Genomic DNA, 21766 nt, shown 5'->3' on the forward strand with positions numbered 1-21766 from the left:
GTAGTAATCATTTAGAATTAAATGATAAAAAATATACTAGCAATTATTAATTAAGTAGAAACGCGAGCTCTAATTATACGAGTGTGCTTGGATATGTCTTTTTTTTTTTTTTTCGAAAAATAAAATTACTAAAAACAATGTCAATCAGTTGCTATTGGGTCAAAAAATAAAATACTAAAACTTGTATTTTTTGTTAAAAGAAAACTTAAATAGATAAATGAATTTTTTTTATTTTTTAAATAATTTTTATCAGCGATAATTATTGGCTTGTTAAACAAAAAAAAAAAAAAAGAATATATGATTATTTTTTGCTTTTAAAAAAAGACTCTTTCTTTTTCATTTTCATTTTATTATATCTGGCAAAGTATTTTTTTTTCCAATTGCAGTGATAAAAAATATAAATAAGATTTTCAAAATTCTATTTTTATTTATTTTATCAGCCAGAAAAGTCAATTTTTTTTTTTCAATTATGAAATTTGTAAATTATCTTTTTTAATTAATTGACAAATTATATCTCTTTTTAAATAGATGTGAGTAGATACGAATATATAACTGTATTATAAAAAAAAAAAAAAAAAAAAAAGAAAAGAAAAAAAAAAAATACGATATTAAATATATCTATGTCACATAGGCATTATTTAAAATTATTTTTTTTAATAATATGTTTCATTTTTAATACAGTTTATAATACGCAAAGAAAAAAGTAGATTTTATAATTTATAAATCTCAAAAGTTTTGTTCTATAAAACATGTTAATAACGAATGATATTATGAAAGTTAAAAAAAAAAAAAATGAATATTTATAAACTTGGATCATTTATTCAATATAACATTAATATTATTTTGTGATTGTAAAATTTTTTCATATATTTATTATAAATTTTTTCGATTGCTGATGTAATCAAAATTATTCAAAGTAAATTTCAATAGAATTGTAAATGTGATAGTTTTATTATACTAAAATTTATTGTCTTGATATATTTACTAACCCAAATTTTCCAAAAAATAAGAAAAAAAAAAGCAAAAAAAAAATTCGCAGTCGGTAGGACTCGAACCTACGCTCCCAGAGGGAATCTGATTTCTAGTCAGACGCCTTAACCACTCGGCCACGACTGCTGATGAATACCGATCGCTGCAAGACAGCTATGAGTCCAACCTCAACTTAAATCATTAAATTATCATGTATTAATTTATTAATTAAATATTTTATACTAAAAAAAGATATTTTTGTTATCAAGTTTTTAAAAAAAGTTACAGAAGTAATATAAATTCCATGAAAATATTTTGACAGATATTTTAAATGTGTCTTTGTGATTGGTCATTGATAAACATGGCATCCAGTTGGATTGTGTAGCTTTTTCTGTTGGAAAAAAGCTCATCACGTGACGATGAAAATGGCCGTCATACACAAAAAAAAACACAAGTATCTGACAGAAAGATTCTGATATACAATTTATACATCTGTCATAAATTTTTAATTATAAAAATTAACAAAAAAACATGGCATATTTATTTCAACCCGATTATGTACGACTTGCATGTAGTTGTGGTTCATTAAAACCAATTTCAATGGTTTATTTTTGTCGTCATTGTCTTAAAATAAGATGTGGTTATTGTGTATCTCATGAGGTAACAAATCATTAAAAGGGTGACATTATTTAAAATAAAAACTATCAATTGATTGTTTAAATTAATTCAATTGTTGACAGGTTGATTCTCATTATTGTCCAAATTGTATGGAAAATTTACCATCATCTGAAGTTAGGCTTAAAAAAAACAAGTAAGTTAAATAATATATTGTCTTGTTGTGACTTATTGTTTATTTAAAATTTTAATAATATATAATTAATTTTTAGATGTTCCAATTGTTTCGATTGTCCATGTTGTTTCCAGACATTGACAATACGTGCTGGTCATGCTCCAATTAGACCAACACCAAATACAGATGATATAAAAGCAACACCAAAAAAAGTATATTATTTATGTTGTTCACTTTGTCGTTGGAGTTCAAGAGATGCAGGAATACCAGATCAACTTGTTGCAACTGGTGGTTGGCCAGAACAAGATAATCCAAATGCAGCAAGAATAACAACTCTTATTGATTATCATAAAATATTAGCATCATGTGAACGTCAACAACATGATCGTAAAAAATTTGATCCAAAACGTACATGTTTACAGTTTGAAAAATTTGGCTTAACATCAGCAATGGCAAGAAAACGTGCTGGTTTACCAATTATAAATGAAGCTAAATGGCATCAAACTGAATGTCCACAGCCATCAATTGCTACTGATGTTATTGATGATTTACCTGAATCAATATTTACTGAAACAATTGATATAACAAAAATAACAACATTAGAACAACGTCTACAACAACCAGAAATACAAGCTGAAAAAATTAATGAATTACGTCCACAACATAAAAAATTTCCTGTTAAAAGATCACAACGTTGTCGTACTTGTGAGCATAATGTTAGTAAACCAGAATTTTCACCACAATCAATAAAATTTAAAATACAATTATCAGCATTGTATCATGTTCCTGAAATTAGAATTGTTACATTTGAACAATTATATTGTAATAAAACATCAGAATTATTACTTAAATTTTGTAATCCAACACAACATCAAACACAAATAATATTATTACCATTTGATACACCAACAATAGCAACAACAACAAGTGAAACTGGACAAACTGAAGAATTAAAACGTGAAAATATGCAACTTGGTTGTGAATCACCAAATTTATTACCATCTGTTGTACGACAAATGTCAGTTATTGAAGAACCAAAAGACATAAAAATTAAGCCAAATTGTAAAATTGATTTACCAACAAGTTGTCTAATATTACCACCAAGAGATGATACAGCTGAATATGATGATTCTGGTGATACTCATAGTTTTCAAGATGATCCAAAACTTGTTGTTTGGCGTAAAGGAAATAAAGCTGTTTTAAAACTTAAAATAACACCTGATAAACAAGATGACAATGAAAATGAACCAGTTATTGTTGGTTTTGTTATGCAGTATGGATATGTCAATACAATATCTGCATTGGAATATAAAACACCACAAAAAGTTGATTTAAAAGTTCAACTATTTATTACTCTTGATAAATTAACCAATCAAGCATAGATATTTTAATTTTTATATATTAATACTGAAGATGATCTTCATTAACTGCTTTAAATTTCACTCAGTTAATTATTTTTTTTATTTATTTCAATGCACACAAAAATAATCATCATGTTTTTATTTCATTTATACCTATATTTATCAATTTAAAAAAAAATTAATAAATAAATAATAAATTCATTAATCAAGACTGTTTGATATTATTAATTATTTTCTTTTTTGTTTATTTTCAAAGGATTATTGTTGTAAAAAAATTACAGATAATCGTAAGATTATTAATTTATAGACGACGACCACGACGACCACCCTTTCTACGTGTTGAATCTGATGGAATTGGTGTAACATCTTCAATACGTCCAATTTTCATTGATGAACGAGCAAGAGCACGAAGTGCTGATTGTGCACCTGGACCTGGTGTTTTTGTTCTATTTCCACCAGTTGCTCTCAATTTAATATGAAGAGCAGTGATACCAAGAGATTTGCATTTTTCAGCAACATCCTTTAATTAAAATTATTAAATTAGTTTTATTTTATTATAAATATTAGCTTAATTGACTAATTTTCTTTTAATTATTTACCTGAGCAGCCAACATAGCAGCGTATGGTGAAGCTTCATCACGATCAGCCTTGACTTTCATACCTCCGGTAACACGAACAATTGTTTCACTAAATTAACAATAAAATATAATTATTATTAAATGTTTTAAAATTAATATTAAACTAATAATATAATAAATTTTCAACTAACCGGCCAGATAAATCAGTTACATGAACAAATGTGTCATTGAAACTTGCAAATATATGGGCAACACCAAATACATTTTCACCCTCACGTACTTGGGGTCCAAGTTGAAGTTGGACATCTTCTTTTGGAGCCTTTCCTCTTTTAGGTGCCATGTTTCAAACTAAAGAAAAAGAAAATACAAATTTTTAGGTTAGGGTTCTTGACCATGCATGTTTTTTTTACACAATTAATCATTAAATTATCAATTAATTCATTTGAAATTAATCTTTGATTTTTAATTAATAAACTAAACACTATTTTTATGAATATTTAAATCTTTTTTCTAAATAAATAATATAAAAATATTTGCTGGAAAGCAAAACACATGTCAAATTCACTAATTTTTTTTTTTTTTATCTTTTTATGAAATAATATATTTAAATCACTCATAATTAAACATTTTTATAATAAATAATTTTATAAAATTGATGACAATTGAAATAAAAATCACATTTATTTATAATAATTATTATTTTTTAATGAAAATAAATAAATAAATTATACATACGGTCGAATGTGATGCGACAAGAGCAACAGCAAACGTTGTAAAAGAACCAGAATACAATGGGAGAAGGGAAAGAGCGGTAGTTTATATATATTTTATGTACTACTATTATTTTCATCCAAGTATCCTTCAAATAATGTTTAGATAATATTTTTTAACCAGAAACAAAGATTAATAAATAAGAAAACTCAAAAATATACAAGACAAATATTTTATTATTTATTTAAAAAAAAAAAAGGCAATTATTTATTATAACAATAGTACTAAAAATTTAATCATCAACTTCCATGTCTTCTTTGTCTTCATCATCATTATCATTATCAGTATCAGTATCACCACTGTCATCACTACCACTATCATCAGAATCAGAATCAAGCCAAGTTACTGATGACAAATCATCAGTGGTAATTGTCTGCCATTCATCAAGTTTATGAATATCTAAAAAACAAAAATACATTAATTAAATTTGATTCTTTATAAATACAAGTATAAATTGAATAATTAATTAAATTAATATATTACCTAAACTGTAAAAATCATTAAGGGTACATTGACGATCACCATCTTCATACATTCCTCCATAAAGATATAAAATATTATTTTTAACAACCATACCAGAAGATATTCTTGGACATGGTGTAAATACATTATTTTTTTTTTCTTCTATTGAATTTGTTGTACTACTTAATGCTGGACCAAGTGTTACTGTAAATATTCCATCATCACTTGTTACAACAGTAGGTTCTGTTTTTGTAATTTCCATTTCTTCTTTATTATCTTCATCATCATTAGCATCATCATCATCATCATCATCATCTTGCTTTCTTCTACGTTTTTTTAATGAAGGATCTTTTTTACCAGATAAATTAATTGATTTCCATTGATATTTTTCCATATCAAGAGCAAATAGATCATTGTAAAATGTTCCATTAAGTTCTTCATCATCATTGTCATCATCATCATCACAAACACCACCAAATACATAAGCAAAATTTTGATTAATTAATATACCTGATGAACTACAACGTGGAGGAAATTTAATACCACTTTGTTTGACCATTAATGATTTCCATTTCAATCCAGTTTTATCATGTTTATCTTGAGCAATAACAAACATATCTGTATGTATTTGTCCTTTATCAACATCTTTTTTAACACGTTCTTTACTGTATCCACCATAAACCATTATTTTATTATCACTCATTGGTAATACAATACAGCCAGATCTTGGTGCTGGTATTGAACCAGTTAAATCAATTTTATTCCATTTATATTCTGTCATATCAAATATATGAAGATCATTGTAGTATTTAAAATCTCTTAAATTATCATGAAAACCACCAAATACAATTAATTGTTTTTTTCCATATACCATACGATGTCCACTACGTGCTGATGGACCACCTGTTGCTGTTATTTTTTCCCATTTTTTATCAACAATATGATAAACCCATAAATCTTTGTAATGATAAAATTGTGATTGTGATGGACTTGTAAATTCACCACCAAATACCCAAATTTCACCTTTGTTATTTGATGTTGTACATGTTTGATGACCACATCTTGGTGGTGGTGCACCAGGTGCTTTCATAACTGTCCAAGTTTTTTTGTTAATATTATAAAAGAACATATCACCATAAACTGTTGTTTTTTGTCCATCAAAAAATTCACCACCAATCATTATTAATTCATCTTTAAATGGATGTGCTGATAAAGTAAAATTTAATCTTCTTGATGGTTGATCAATCACAGCTTCAACTACCTTGAGACGTTTAGCTTCATCTTTTTCAATTTGTGCAACAATTTTTTCAATATCATCCTGTAATAAAATATAAATTAATGATATAATTAATTGACAATATCAATGATACATTTATTGAAGTTTAATACTCCAAAATATATAAATAAATTATGTTATTGTAAATTTACTAACCTCACCAATTGCAGCAAGTTCTTTTTTTTGTTTAGCACTCAATTTTTTTTCTGTTTTCATAGCTGTTTTTACACTGCCACTGATTTTTTCTTTATTTTTATTCTTTTTACCCATTTTTTATATATTACTTGACTTTTAGCGAGTTTTATTATTTGTTAATAATTATTAAATATTAATAATTCCAATTTCCAGCATGGAGACTTGGAGAGCAAATAGCAATGTGATTTGTTGAATGATTGGAAAGAGAAGCACGAGAAGCACACGCTCTCTTGATGAGTATTATTACTTTTTTCATCACGTGACAACAAGCACGTGACGATAAACAGAGAAAAAATATATGATGAATTCAAAATTCATTCCATACATAATTAAAAAATTTTTCATGTAGATATTTTTTAGCAGCTTGAAAATAAAATATCAACTTATTAAAGCCATTGACTTTAATATTTGACCTTAGAAAAATAACACTTAAAATTAAATTAAATTAATAAAAAAAAAAATAAATAAATAAATTTTTAACAATTAGAAAAGCACCGTAAAAAAGGAGAGCATAATAAAATATCGAATACCTCTTTGCTTGTTCTATGCTCCTAATAAAAAACTCCAATTTTTCTAACATAATAAATTTGAAAAAAAAATGTTCAAAAAATTAAGGGATCATAAAAGAAAAAAATAAATCTTACAGACAACTAAATACCTCTTCGTCTGTTCTAAATTCCTGTTCAAAAATAAATTTTTTATCTTTATTTTTTCTAATTTTTATTAGGGAAATAAAATTTATTTTTTTAATATCAGGAAAACAGGAATGACAGAAGGCGCACTAGAAATAAAATTAAATACCTCTTTGCTTGTTCTATATTCCTGTTCAAAAATTAATTTTTTTAAATTATTTTTTCTATTTTTTTTAAGGAAATAAAATTTATTTTTAAAATATCAGGAGAACAACTATACCAGGAGGTGAACTAGAAATGAAATTAAATACCTCTTTTCCTGTTTTATAATCCTGGGAAAAATCTAATTTGATATCTTCATTTTTTCTAATTATTTTTAAAGAAATAAATTTTATTTTTAAAATATCAGGAGAACAGGTATACCAGGAGGTGCACTAGGAATGAAATTAAATACCTCTTTGCCTGTTCTATATTCCTGTTCAAAAATAAATGTTTTATCTTGAATTTTTTATTAAGAAATAAAATTTCTTTTTAAAATATCAGGAGAACAGGTATACCAAGAGGTGCACTAAGAATGAAATTGAATACCTCTTTGCCTGTTCTATATTCCTGTTGAAAAATAAATTTTTTATCTTTATTTTTTCTAATTTTTATTGAGGAAATAAAATTTCGTTTTTAAAAGATCAGGAGAACAGATATACCAGGAGGCGAACTAGAAATGAAATAAAATACCTCTTTGCCTGTTCTATATTCCTGTTCAAAAATAAATTTTTTATCAATTTTTTTATTTATAAAAACTATTCAACGTTACTGAATTCGTAAACTATATTTAATTATTAAAAACAAAGATGAAAACTAAATCGATTAAAATAAAAAAGTAGATTTGTTACAAAAAAAAAAAAAAGCTAGATGAACAGAAGCTATTGCTCTTATAATAAATAAAAAATTATATAAATACATGGTCAATCATGACAACGTCAAGTGATATATTTTTGATAAACGAAACTACAACTGCAGAGACAATTTTAACTTTCGATACAAACTGGAAATCATGGAAACTAGCAAATTCAATCCATCCAAAATGTGATGAATTCATTGGCAGCTTGGCAGCAGTCAGAAGAGAACGAGCAAGACAACGTAAAAATAAAAATTGGTGGATCATTCATCCTTTCAGTTTGATAAGGTGTCTATCAAAATAAATAAACCTTCTAATTATCATTCAACTAAAACTCTAATTATTATTTCAATTTAGATTTATTTGGGAAATAATTATGACATTTATTTATGCAATATCATTTATGGTTATTCCATTCATGACTAGCTTCATTGTATTCAATTATGATGATGTAAAACTCGATGAAATTACTCCAATAATATACAAATTTTATTACATTGATATTTTCGTAAATCTAATAACTGGTGTTTATGATAAATCCAAAAAAAATACGACATTTAATCAAAAAGCTATTTTTCAGTTTGTAGACATTTTATTCAACTTATATAATTCATAACTTAGTTAGTTTTTTTGCAAATTAATTTATATTATATTAATTTCTACTAGAAAATATTTAAAAGGATATTTAATTATTGATATTTTAACTTCATTGCCATATGATCACTGGACACATCAATGGAGAAAAATACCAGGATCAAATTCTTCTCTATTCATAGCTGTAATAAATCTCATTCCAATTTTTAAAATTATAAGATATCCAACTTTTCATGCATACATAAAACAATTTTTTTCTGTAAGAATATTTAATCATTTATATTATTAATTTAATTATACTAATATGATATTTTTTTTTCATTTTAGTATTTGGAAATTCAATATTATAAATATCGTATTATCAACACAATGATTTTTTCATTTTATATAATATTTTGGTTTTCTTGTTTTTGTTATCTCACACCAGTTATGTTGACATATATTTATCAAATAAATATTCATGATTGTTCATGTTGGCTAACAAAAGTTGAAAAAAAAACTATTGGAAATCGTTTTCAACATGCATTATTTATTGTACTTCAAAATTTAGTTGCAAGTGGTTTTGGTGGGATACAGCCAGAATCAACTGGCCACACTATTATTTCAACTTTTCTTATGATACTTGGTAGAATGTTTGAAGGCTACATTATCAGTAATATTAATATATTTTTATTATTTAAAAACAAACCAAAAAGCAATGTATAATATTATAATATAATTACAGTATTATTTATTCAAATAAAAAAAGAAAATAAAACAGCTGAAGCTAAATTTGATGAAATGATGAATCAGCTATCAGCTTATGCAAGACAAAAACAATTACCACCTCATATAAAAAATCGTTTAGAGGCTTATTATTTTTATCGTTTTAGAAATAGTTATTTTAGAGAAAAAAAAATACTATCAATATTATCAGGTAATTTATAAAACAATAAATTAAAAATTAATAAAATAGCATTTATTTAAAATTTATAGATCAATTGAGAGAAGAAATTGTGCTATATTCTTGTCGTCGTCTTGTTGAAAATGTATTAGAATTTAGAATTTTATCAGCTGAAACAATAACGTCAATTGTATTGAGTTTAAAATTTGAACTTTATTTACCAAATGATGTTATTATTAAAGCTGGTGCACTTGGTGATTGTATGTTTTTCATAAGCAGTGGTACAGTTGCTGTTTTAACACCAACTGGAAAAGAGGTATTTTAATTATTATAAAATATATTAAATAAAAAAGTTAATTAATTAATTAATATAACAGATTTGTCATTTGGAAGATGGTGCATATTTTGGTGAAATTGCATTACTTGTACAAGATAATCGTAGAGTTGCAAGTGTTGTTGCAATTGAAGTTTGTGAAGTTTATAGATTAAATAAACGTAATTTTCGTAAATGTATTGCAGCTCATCCAGAATTATTTCAACAAATTGAACGTATTGCTAGTGAACGTATTGATAGAACAATTTTAATTGATGAAAAACACAAAAGATATCCAACTAATTAAATTTTACAATATATATTCTTTTTTTTTCTTTATTTAATACATATTTTTTTTTTTTAGTTTAAGCAAAACATATAATATTTATTTGTGTATTTATATACTGAGCAATATTATTTACAACTTGCATGTTAAAATATATATTATTACTATTTTTTTTATGGACTAAAACTGTGAATATTTTATCGGTTCAATTTCGTTGTACTTTAGACACAAACAAATATATAATCGATAAATATTATCATATATTTTTCAACACATTATGATAAATTATCCTTATTTTTTTTTTTTACTATTTTCAATACAAAAATACATTTATTCGAGGAGGAGATATATCAGTCTTAAAATGATTCAATCACTTTGTCAATTTTTTCTTTCACTTATTTTTTTTCTTTTTTAGTATACGTAGATATTAAATAATCGTATGAAAAAATAAGGTAAATTCATTGGCAAGGTACATTTGACAATTTTGAGTTTTTTTTTTATCTAGAAATGCCAAGAATTTCCCTGTCATCAACACATGAAAGTCGATGAATTTCACTACGACGACGTAAATCCTTACATCAAACAGATGCACGTTTAATACGTACACTTGTGGTGCTTGATGATGGTCTGTATCCTTGATAGCCAGATGAATCAAATAATTCAGTATTTGTTGTACCAAGACATGTACAAGAACAAACACTAACATAATCATCTGATTCATGTATCATTGGTACATGACCAGCAAGCAATTTTCCATTAACAGCTAATACTTCACCATCAAGTGTCAATACATGATGTGATGATGATTGAAGTTCATTGTCTTCACGTCTAACATCGGCAGCATTCCTAAATAAAACAATAATATTATTATAAAATACATACTGTAAATTTTAATTTTATAATTTACTTACATTGTCATGAAACGTAGCACAAGTAAATTAATACTTGCAGCAACAACAGCAAGACCAAAAAGAATAAATACAAGACTCAATGCAACATAACCAGGTTTCGTTGATAATGCTTGATCATTCTAAAAAATAATTATTAAATTAAATATTATTATTAAAATATTAATTTATTTATTGACTCACTTGTAAGGCCACATAATCTCCAAATCCAATTGTTGTCAATGTGACAAAACAATAATAAAAACTATCAAAATAACTCCATCCTTCATAACGTGAAAATACAGCAGCACCAGTTGTTATTATAATACTTGATAATAAACCAGTTGCCAACATAAGATTCATTTCTGTTGCTTCAGTTTTACGACATCTCATATATTTTTTAGCTCTTCTTATTACAACTGATGCAACTTTATTTAATCTTTCACCAATACTTTGAAACATAACAAGACCAAGTGGTATACCAACCATTGCATAAAGCATACAAAATGCTTTTCCCCATGGTGTTACTGGTGTTGAATGGCCATATCCTTTATTAAATATAAATATATATGATAAATTAATAAATATTTATTTAATATTTATTGATTATTTTTACCTATCATTGCAAGTACAACAGTAGCAAAATAAAATGCACCAGCAAATTTCCATTGTGGTCCAGCTTTATGTGGTTTATTTTCAATAATAACAATTTCAACCATTCTATAATCTTCTTGTGAAATATTATATTTTCTTATCATATTTCTTCTTACTTCTAAAAATCGAAAAGTAAAAATAAAAATTATTTTATGTACTATTTTATAATTATTACAAAATTTAAATGACATTTTAACCTGATAAAAATTCCCAACGTTTTCTTTCAGTGTCAGACTCTAAAACCTAAAAAAAAAATGAATATATTATTGTAATTTTTTTACTAAAAAAAAAGGAAAAATAAATTATTGAAACGATAATTAACGTCAAAAACTGCTGCACCAATAAGTAAATATGTAAATGTACACACAACCAATGACAAAGTTCTAACATTTTGTCTTTTCATGTTAGAAAATAAATCCTCGTCCGTCATTGGTACTCAAAAACCAACAATAAAATAATCTATTTAATAATTATTTATACACAATAATTATTTTAATTAACTTATTATTATTATTTAATTTTTTATGTCAATGTAATTATAATTTTTTGATAATATATCTTATTTATTTGAACACTAAAATAATTTTAATTATACAAGTAAAATATTAATAATTTTTTCTCTAATGTTTAATTTCATAAAAATTTTTATGATTATTAAATTTTAGATAAAACATTGTTGAGGTAGAACTATAATTGGTTGACATATACACATGATGACGAAATAAAATCCTTGAGGAATCAAGTTATTGATCCATTTCATAAAGTTTACTTTACGGAAACAAAAATGGAGCAAATGTCAATGCGTTACAATAGTCCGAAAAAAAAAAAACATCACAATAAACTATTTAGTTTTTAAATTTATAAATGTATAATATTTAAAAACAATTATTTAAATTGTGTTTTGTATTTATTTATTGGACGAAAAATAAAAAGAAAACCCTCGAAAAGTTGTAAATTAATTCTTCAAGTTTTTTCATATTTAAAAAAAAAAACAAACATCAAATGTGGCGGACATGAAGAAAACTGTGCTAGTGTCATCTTGTGAGTAAAAAAAAAATTATTTATAAAATAATTTGACTGTGTAAAGTATCCTTTACAGCCCCCTAGCGCCACACCATGGCCGTTTTCTGACAAATTTGTGTGCGGTGCATTGTGAGCTTAAAACTCAAGCAACTTGGTCCAACGTTTTTTCGTTTTTCATTGTGAATAATATTTGTTTGACAATTTTTCATAATATAAGCGTATTTATTGTTTAACAAATTTATTAAAAATGGACACTGCAAGCAGGACAGATTCTGCTCCAAGAGAAGCTATAGTTTACGTTTGTGGAGGTAAAATTTAATTTCAATTTGAAGATATTCTTGATCTAATTTTAATCATAACCTTGTTATTTTTCTACATGATGATATAAATAAAAACACCAGCGTGTTATTTTATTGTTTATATATTTTTAATTTATAAAATTTTTAATATTTATTTATGTTAACAGAGTGCCGTCATGAGAATGACATACGACCAAGGGATGCAATACGTTGCAGAGATTGTGGCTACAGGATCATGTACAAAAAAAGAACAAAAAGACGTATGTTGAATTTTTGTTATTATTAATTACAATGACAATCATGTTAATTGTACTAATATTTGTTTTTTTATTTTGTTTACAGTTGTTGTCTTTGATGCTCGCTGATGTCACCAACAAACATTCATTTATTACTTAAAATATGATAAAAATAATGTAAATAATTTAGCTGCTATCACCAACTTTTACACTAAATAAAGAAAATATTCAATTACAACATAAGATTTTCATTTCAATTATAATTAATAATATTCACATAAAAATTGTATTGGAGTTGCTCCTTTTTTTTTCAATTTATACCTATGTTTTTTACAAAAATATTAAAAAGCAAATTAAACTTGACACATTTGTATTTATTTATTTAGATACCAACCAGCTGATTTAAGAATGAAATATAGGTTGAATTTAAACATTAACTTTATGATATTGAATATTAAATATTACAATAAAATTACATATTATAAAAGTAACAACAATGTGTATTGAAATAAACTTTTGTTTACAAATTAGATGTACTTGATTTTGTTGATAATAATGAGATGAGTTAATAGTATTTACAATTGTTCTCATTCATCACTTGTCTAATATTGATAGTGTATTAATGCTAGTGCTATTATTTATGTTGAAGGCAACAAAATCAGTGTGGTTATCAGTAAAAGCATTTATACAATTTATTAAATTATGAACTAGAGTGTAACATGCATTACTAGTACTTTTAGGTGGATATAATATCATGTCAATTATGATATCCTTGTTTTAAAAAAGAAAAAACGAACTGAAAAACAGTACAGTCATTGTTTAACAACTATTAATTACTGTTAAAATAATTTTTATTAACGGTCAATCAACTGCAGCCTATATAAACAGTGGCAGGAACCGATGAGTCATAACAAGTGCGATGGTGGTGTAATGGTCAGCATAGTTGCCTTCCAAGCAGTTGATCCGGGTTCGATTCCCGGCCATCGCACATTTTTTTTTGTCAAAAATTTTGAGCACTCAATTATAATACGATCATCTAATAATCTAAACAATTTATTTATTTATTTATTTATATACCCAACAGTAGTATAAACCCATCAACAGGTTTGCGGAATAAAATTTTCTCACATTTATTACTGAAAATAAATTATTTACATTTGTGAAATTATGATAATTACATGTTATAAATTATTATGTTAATTTAACAGTGCAAACTTTTATCTTGGAAAAAAAACACAAAAGATAATTTGTAAATAATTATTGATTGTTAATTTTTATAATAAATCGTAACTTAATATAACTTTAAAAATAATTATTAAATATTAATATCTAGTTTTGTTTTAAGTATCATTTATTTTTTAACGGGTGGTCGAGATAAAACCATAGGCTGTGCAATTGCTCTTAAAGAAAAATTTGAACGTGAAATAACATCACCAATTGATGCAAGACCATCTGCAATCCACTTGAAAAGATTACTACTCTCGTTTGTATCACTTTTCTCTGATCTCTTTGGATTTGCCTCGGTCAAGTTTTTTAACATGAATGGTGATTTTTTTTCGATGATATCTTCTTTTGATTCAACTTGAGTTGGTAATGAAGATAAATTAATTGGCGCTCCAAAAATCATGTCAATCAAGACAAGGAAAATTAATATTCGCATCGACATGGTAATTATTCTATAATACAAAATAAATATGTTATTTTTAAAATAAAAAAAATATAAATTTTTCATAAATAATTGGAAATAATTAGAATAGTTTGTTGGCAACATTAAAAAGTAACAAATAATCATATACATCATTATTTTATCTCAAATTTAAATTCAATTTCATTTTGGTATTTTTTTTTTAATTAAAAAAATCTAAAAAACGTTTAAATTGTTTCAAGAAACTTAATGCATTATTAAATTAATATTTTTAGTGAAAAAAAAAAAATTATAAATTAATTTAAAAATAGACAAATTAAAGTTGAAATATATTTTCAATTGGTTGATACTTACTTAGAGTATCAAGAAACAAAATTATCTAGTTGATGTAGGTAATGCTTATTTGACTTCTCTTTTTAAACTGACCCTTGATTATTAGATTTTTTTATTTTTAAATACGCAAAACACGACACAACATATTATAACTATTAGAAGAAAAACCGGTCCTAAGACAAGTTTTTTTTTTTTATATTTTTATTTAGATGGTCTAGGTATTTAAATAATAAATATAAAAAAAATTTTAGAATACGGATGCATTCCTTGCAGGTGAATAGAAAAAATACAAAACTAACAATAAGTTGATGTAATATATTAGAATATGAAATAGGTTTAAATCACTATGAATTACTAAATTTTTAATGTATAATTATAAAACTATAATTTACATATTGTTTTTTTGAAATTTAAAATTTTGGAGTCTTAATTCTAGGCAATTAACAGTCTATAAAAAATCGAATAAAATTATTTTTAATCTTTTGAAGAAGTATAGATCCGCTTGATAAGTAAAATATAATTAATCTGTTTTTACAATCTAATTTATTATCGTTAATTGAAAAATAAATTTCAATAAAATGAATAAATATTTGTCTAATTTTGTTATTGGCATTGAACATCAGGAGTCATGGTGAATATCCTGGATTTTTTACATTTTTTAAAAGTAAATTAAAAGTATAAAAGTTTGAGATTGCATTTTCTTTGATTGAAAAATAAATATAAAGTATATTCTTGAGTATTAAAGAGTGTCTGGTTTTGAAACAAATAGTAATTTAATGATCTGAGTCGAGATTGGACTCATATGTGTCTTGTGGAGACCCGTTTTCATCAGCAGTCGTGGCCGAGTGGTTAAGGCGTCTGACTAGAAATCAGATTCCCTCTGGGAGCGTAGGTTCGAGTCCTACCGACTGCGAATTTTTTTTTGGGTTTTTTTCTTATTTTTTGGAAAATTTGGGTTATTAAATATATCAAGACAATAAATATTAGTATAATAAAACTATCACATTTACAATTCTATTGAAATTTTATACTTTTTTTTTTTTACTTTTATGATATCATTCGTTATTAAGAGATTTAAAAATTATAAAATCTACTTTTTTCTTTGCGTATTATAAGCTGTATTAAAAATGAAACATATTATTGAAAGAAATGATTCTGATTTTGATATTTACTTAAAATTGTATAAAGTAGTATCTCAACAAAATTAAAAGAACAAAATTTTCTTCCTCAAAAAAAGTGTCAAGTATTCGAAATTGTCACTATAGTTTTTCCAAAATAAAATTTCAATATTAGGTATAGATATACATATGTATATTTTCCATCAAGTGCGGTCAAGTAGAAAATTTAAATTTTTAATAGTTCTAAGTAGTTTTAATAGTTTTATGCGGAGAAAATCGGAGTAAAGCGGAGTAATGCGTAGCAAATGGGAGAAATATCGGAGAAAAACGGAAACATATCGGAGAAAAATCGAAGAAAATCGGAGAAATCATCTTCACCGGGGTTGAAGAAGATGATACACAAAGACTTGTGTATGCAAGAAGTTTGGTACTTGAAACTGGTAATAAAGTACAAATTGTTGGAAGAAAATAGGTGGAGATGTTACATGACATGATTTATCTGAAATAATTTGTTTTTATTTAATACTTGAACAAATGTTCTTAAAAAAAAAAATACAAAATAGAAGTTTTAACAATATTTTATAAATTTATGAAAAATGAGATTATAACATATTAACAAGTTTTTATGAGATCAACTCAACTATGTAACATTATTCATTTTACCAGTGCCATTCTATAAATAATACACAAACATTAATAATATATGTATACTATAAATTAAAATTAAATGTGATTAATAAATAACTTACAATTTTTGTTTTTATCATTTTTTCAATCATCTGGTTGAAAGGGTCCAATAAAAGTATTGTTAACTTTGTATTTATATTTTGACATGAAAAACATTCCACTTTTTTTTTTTCACAGTCTTGTGGTTCATCTCCACCATGATAACTAAAAATATTTTAAGTCAATATTTTTTTTTTTTTTTTCTCACCTTGATATTTTTTTCATGTTAATGTTCCTCCGGTGTACATGACACCTCCAATGAAACCAACAATTGTGCCAAACTTAATGTAATTACTTATTAATACTCCTTGAAGCGTTGTTTGTTTGATGATTGCATCAAGTTCATCTTGCTTGAAACCAAAGCCCGCCATATTTTTTCGAGAATCTTGTATAGCCGAAGGCAATGTGGAAGTGGCGGAAGGCTGAACTAACATGATTAATTTTTTAATAAAAACAATTTGATATTAATAAATTGCTTTTATTTTTAACCATAAAAGTTCAACTTTATTGTTATAAATTTATTGTTATAATTAATGATTAGAGTATTAAACACAAATGTACTTGTGAGTTGTGGGCCTTGTATGGCCCTTGCCAGTAGTTCGACTAGTATCTGGATGAATATACATCTTAAAAATACGGCCATAAATCCCTTTTGCTCTTCGAGGCTACCCTAAAAAACCAACTACTTTTCTGCTCATGACAATATATCTCAAGTACTGTAACTGTCATTTGTTTGATATGACGGCGTCTGTTGTACTTATACGTTTTGTTAAAAACGTTTCGTCAACTTCGACCGTCAAACCAGCACCCCCGACTTGAAGATCACTGTTTGATATGATTACTTCAGCTATTTCTCTCCAATAGCTGTAGTAATCAACAGTTGTACCACAACCCTGGTAGAAATAATTTCTCCGGAAATCTCCGGAATGGCTCCGGATTATTCCGGAATTGGCTATCACTTTGAAAAAACATGAAGAAATTCGTAACATTCTAATAATACTCGAGTTATTTCGGTATCATTATTAGGTAAAATGAAAGATAATAAACGAATAAAACATTTTCGTCAAAAATTTAATATTTTTGTATAAAAAAACTGATGAATATTACGAATAATACACGTTTTAAGCTGTCAAGAATTTTAATGGGCAAATTTCGGAGCAATACGGAGTGAATCCGGAATTTAACGGAGTTTTACGGAGTGATTCCGGAATTTTACGGAGGATTTCCGGAGAAATTATTTTCACCAGGGAACTTAATCCGAAAGTATCGTGGGATAATTTCCTACGATGATTTCGTAAATGTTCTCTAGTCTTCATGGATCCATTTATCAATTTGTAATCATTATTATTATTGTTTTTTTTTTTTACTATCTGTGAAGTGGTCAACCTCCTACTGACTTGCTTCAAGTGACAAAAAAGAAATCTACAGTTTCGTGGTCAAAACTCGGTTTACTGATTGCTGAATCAGCAGTATCCTACATTTTCAATGGTACAAATAATAAATATAAATACAGTATAATTATGTTTTTTTTTTGCTAAAGAGAATATAAAAGTCTAATGTATTTGCAGCTGACTTGTTATACGCTTAGATACTTATGTAATGTTTTAACTCTTATCAAATTTATAAAAAAAAAAAATGCATCTCTATATTATCAAGAAATTGTTACAATGCCAAATGAAATATGATCATTGAATTACTGTTTTTTTTTTTTTTTCAGTGGTTTCAAGTATTCTGTTTTTAATTTATTTTTCGTTTTTATTCGATCAAAATTTCTAGAAATTAATCCAAGCTGAAAAAATATATTCCATTCAATTGAGCAGTCAACCAGATATTTCTATTAATAAAAAACATAGTACAATGCATCTGAGAATAATTCTGAGAAAATGGAATATTTAACAAGATATATATATATAGCAGAAGAATCACTTTATACTTTTGATTGGCTTTTTTTTTTTTGTGGCCTTACAATTGAAGGTTTTTGACGATTTCCTATATGTTTCATTGTGTTGAAGCTTAGTAGATTTTCGTTATCATTTTATTCAAGCACCCACTTGTATGAATAAAAAATATTTTAAATTGCTTCATGTCATATTCATGGCTATAAACAATTTTAATTCTATAAAATAAACTCATTTATTGCATCACAATATTTTTATATAACATTGTATACAACAAAATTCAATTTAAATTTAAAATTTTTTGATAGAAAAAAATCTTCCATCAAGATTGATTTGTGAAAAATCTCAATAAGATTAACAAAATAAAATAAAAAAATGTATAGTCTTTTTAGAAATTATATTTATATTGAAAAAAAAAGAAATTTGTAAAATTTCTACATAAATTTGTTTTCTTTATCTTGATTGTCGTCCATTGACCTATAATTTTGTTTGATTAATTTAACCGGAATAGATGATAATAAAATATGCAATGTGTCATTGATAAAAAATAAAAAAAAAATAATAATCATCACGTGTACATTTATATGTAGATCATTAAACTGCACGTGTATTATTTTTCCTATCATAAACAATTATTCTCTTTAAATAAAATTACACAATGGAATTTTTTTTTCATTATTATTGACACGGATATTAATGGACGTTGTATACTTAAGATTATTTTACGGAAAAAACCACGTATCATTTATTATTTTCTATATGTTATAAAAGTAATTTATCCTCATAAAATAAATCATTTAAATAAGTTAATAAATTACTAATTTTTATGACAAAAAAAAACAACAAATAACAATAAAAAAAAATAAAAATCTTATCAATTTTCTGGTACCAATTAAAGTCTATTAATAAATTGATATTTATTTGTTAATTGAAAATTAAATTCTTCACATTTAATTATTTAAATTAACGGTTTAAAAAAATTTAAACATTTACAGATATTGGGTAGCCAACAGGCTGAATAAACATTGTCATGGACAAATGACACCGTTTCATATCAAGCATAATTAATATTCAGAATTGTAAAAAAAAAAAATTGAGGATATTTTTAATCGTTATCAAATTAAAAATATCATGAATAATCGTATTTTTAAAAAACATTTATATTATCAGTGTGTAAATTGACGCAAAGATTTTTCACTTACATATATACAAATAATAGAGAGTCATTATTTTTTTTTGTAAATACAATGGAATTTGTCTTATCTGTGTTTGGCCTCTGGCAGAATGGAAAATATCCTCATCTTATCTATCAATATTTTATGAATACATATATGTATTTGTTTTTTAAACTCTTTATTTATCGAAAACATTGAAAAATATGATTTGCCAAATGTTTGATAATTTGATTGCAAAATAATCATTGTTATATTATAAATAAATATTCAAGATAAAATAAATAAATAAATAAATGCTACTGTATATATTACTTTTTATTATCAAGATGATAATAATAATTTTTTTTTTATTTTTAAATTGTTTGATAGTATATGTACTTAAAAATTTCTTTTATAAAATTTTGTCTTTTATGTGTTACAGTATATTAAAAAAGTTTATAATTTATTATGAATATAAAAATATCTTTTATTTATTTAGGTATATCATGAATAATTTTTTAATAAAACTGTAAATTTTTATACCTTGAAGAAATAAAAATAAGAAAATTATATATTAATTTTAAATATTTTTTTTTCTTTGTCTCGTTCATCTGAATTTTTTCGACAATTAAATCAGATATATAGTTGAAAGTTATTATATTTATTTGAGCATGATTTCGATATAAACAAATAAAAAAATATTTGAAAAAATTCGCTTCGTTGGGTAATTTACAAATCAATGTAAAATATTCTACTGAAATGAAATATGGAAAATAAAAAAAAATTCAACATCGAGGGATATGCAATTATATTTGTGTTGAATCTGGAATCTGGATAAAATTTTTTTCATATGCATGTAGCCTTAATAACTTCATATAGATTATAATTGATTAACAAATTAAAATGCTCTTGGAAATATTAAATACAGAGTGTTTATATTTTTTTAAAATAAAATAAATAAATAAAATTATATGATGGAAATATTTTTAAATGAATTCGTTATATATTTTTATTAGAAAATTAATTAATTTAAAAAAAACTTTACTTTGGTATCTTGTCTATATGAGAATAATATTTATTATTAATTTATTATAATTAATTAAATTATTATTATTCTTGCGGATAAAAAACGTCGAAAAAATTGTAAAAAAAAAAACCAAAAAAACAATTAATTATATTACTTGGAATTTCTTTTTGACAATATGAGTAAAAAAAAATGTAATTTATTTGATTGTACTTTATTTAAGTTAGCTTTATTAATTTAAATTGAATAATTATTGTATCGAATAATTTATACAAGTCTGGAAGTGAAAGAATGACTTCTTTGTGCAATTATTTTAATATAAGAAATTGCATTTATTAAATATCAAATTTACCAATCGTGATTAATTATTTCTACAAAGATAAAAATTTATTTATTATTTATTTGTTATTGAAAAGCTATTTTAGTTAATCATTTTAACGAGACAATAAATCCAACACTCGTATGATTTTTTTATAATGTTAAAAATGAAAAAGAAAAAAAAACAATTACAAATTTAAATATCAAGTTAAATTGATATACAAAAATTAAATACTAATTTTTTTGTTGTCTTTAAATTTATATTAATAAAAATTTAAATATATATTTATTAATTGAATGGCAATTTTCAGTACTGTTTTTTAAATTCTTTTTATCATTTAAAAAATGAGATAATTAATTTTACTTAGCTGGGTATTTTGTAATAAATTTTTTTAAAATTAACTTATGAATTTAACAAGTGTATAGTTAAGTGTTTATTGATCTAG

General features: G+C 24.6%; 6 protein-coding genes and 3 non-coding genes across 9 annotated transcripts; 5 read left to right on the forward strand and 4 right to left on the reverse strand.

The window, feature by feature from the left end:
- The first annotated feature begins 969 nt into the window (after positions 1-969).
- Positions 970-3333, forward strand: LOC122854807 (dynactin subunit 4). Its single transcript, XM_044155790.1, has 3 exons — positions 970-1629; positions 1710-1780; positions 1857-3333. Exons 1-3 carry the CDS (start codon positions 1501-1503, stop codon positions 3139-3141), a joined length of 1485 nt encoding a protein of 494 aa, XP_044011725.1. The 5' UTR covers positions 970-1500; the 3' UTR covers positions 3142-3333.
- Trnas-aga lies at positions 1035-1116 on the reverse strand. The gene has a single exon. It is a non-coding gene; the product is annotated as a tRNA-Ser (tRNA).
- Positions 3334-3339: 6 nt separating the features above from the next.
- LOC122854808 (40S ribosomal protein S14a-like) lies at positions 3340-4528 on the reverse strand. Its single transcript, XM_044155791.1, has 4 exons — positions 4434-4528; positions 3890-4046; positions 3720-3807; positions 3340-3640 (listed from the first exon to the last, which is right to left on the reverse strand). Exons 2-4 carry the CDS (start codon positions 4036-4038, stop codon positions 3422-3424), a joined length of 456 nt encoding a protein of 151 aa, XP_044011726.1. The 5' UTR covers positions 4039-4046; positions 4434-4528; the 3' UTR covers positions 3340-3421.
- Positions 4529-4643: 115 nt separating this feature from the next.
- On the reverse strand, positions 4644-6616 carry LOC122854809 (kelch domain-containing protein 4-like). The gene is made up of 3 exons (XM_044155792.1): positions 6364-6616; positions 4953-6249; positions 4644-4868 (listed from the first exon to the last, which is right to left on the reverse strand). Exons 1-3 carry the CDS (start codon positions 6475-6477, stop codon positions 4702-4704), a joined length of 1578 nt encoding a protein of 525 aa, XP_044011727.1. The 5' UTR covers positions 6478-6616; the 3' UTR covers positions 4644-4701.
- Positions 6617-8002: 1386 nt separating this feature from the next.
- On the forward strand, positions 8003-10026 carry LOC122853760 (potassium/sodium hyperpolarization-activated cyclic nucleotide-gated channel 1-like). The gene is made up of 7 exons (XM_044154179.1): positions 8003-8217; positions 8287-8508; positions 8596-8782; positions 8851-9175; positions 9248-9439; positions 9499-9722; positions 9784-10026. Exons 1-7 carry the CDS (start codon positions 8003-8005, stop codon positions 10024-10026), a joined length of 1608 nt encoding a protein of 535 aa, XP_044010114.1.
- Position 10027: 1 nt separating this feature from the next.
- Positions 10028-12256, reverse strand: LOC122854810 (two pore potassium channel protein sup-9). Its single transcript, XM_044155793.1, has 6 exons — positions 11869-12256; positions 11744-11789; positions 11509-11664; positions 11097-11440; positions 10917-11035; positions 10028-10851 (listed from the first exon to the last, which is right to left on the reverse strand). The coding sequence occupies exons 1-6, from the start codon at positions 11974-11976 to the stop codon at positions 10584-10586; spliced, it is 1041 nt and encodes a 346-aa protein (XP_044011728.1). The 5' UTR covers positions 11977-12256; the 3' UTR covers positions 10028-10583.
- Positions 12257-12679: 423 nt separating this feature from the next.
- LOC122854811 (DNA-directed RNA polymerases I, II, and III subunit RPABC4) lies at positions 12680-13388 on the forward strand. The gene is made up of 3 exons (XM_044155794.1): positions 12680-12877; positions 13036-13128; positions 13211-13388. Exons 1-3 carry the CDS (start codon positions 12817-12819, stop codon positions 13231-13233), a joined length of 177 nt encoding a protein of 58 aa, XP_044011729.1. The 5' UTR covers positions 12680-12816; the 3' UTR covers positions 13234-13388.
- Positions 13389-14020: 632 nt separating this feature from the next.
- Positions 14021-14092, forward strand: Trnag-ucc. The gene has a single exon. It is a non-coding gene; the product is annotated as a tRNA-Gly (tRNA).
- A 1821-nt stretch (positions 14093-15913) lies between these two features.
- Trnas-aga lies at positions 15914-15995 on the forward strand. Its single transcript has one exon. It is a non-coding gene; the product is annotated as a tRNA-Ser (tRNA).
- Positions 15996-21766: the final 5771 nt, after the last annotated feature.

The sequence above is a fragment of the Aphidius gifuensis genome, linkage group LG4, assembly GCF_014905175.1.
Source record: "Aphidius gifuensis isolate YNYX2018 linkage group LG4, ASM1490517v1, whole genome shotgun sequence".
NCBI lineage: Eukaryota > Metazoa > Arthropoda > Insecta > Hymenoptera > Braconidae > Aphidius > Aphidius gifuensis.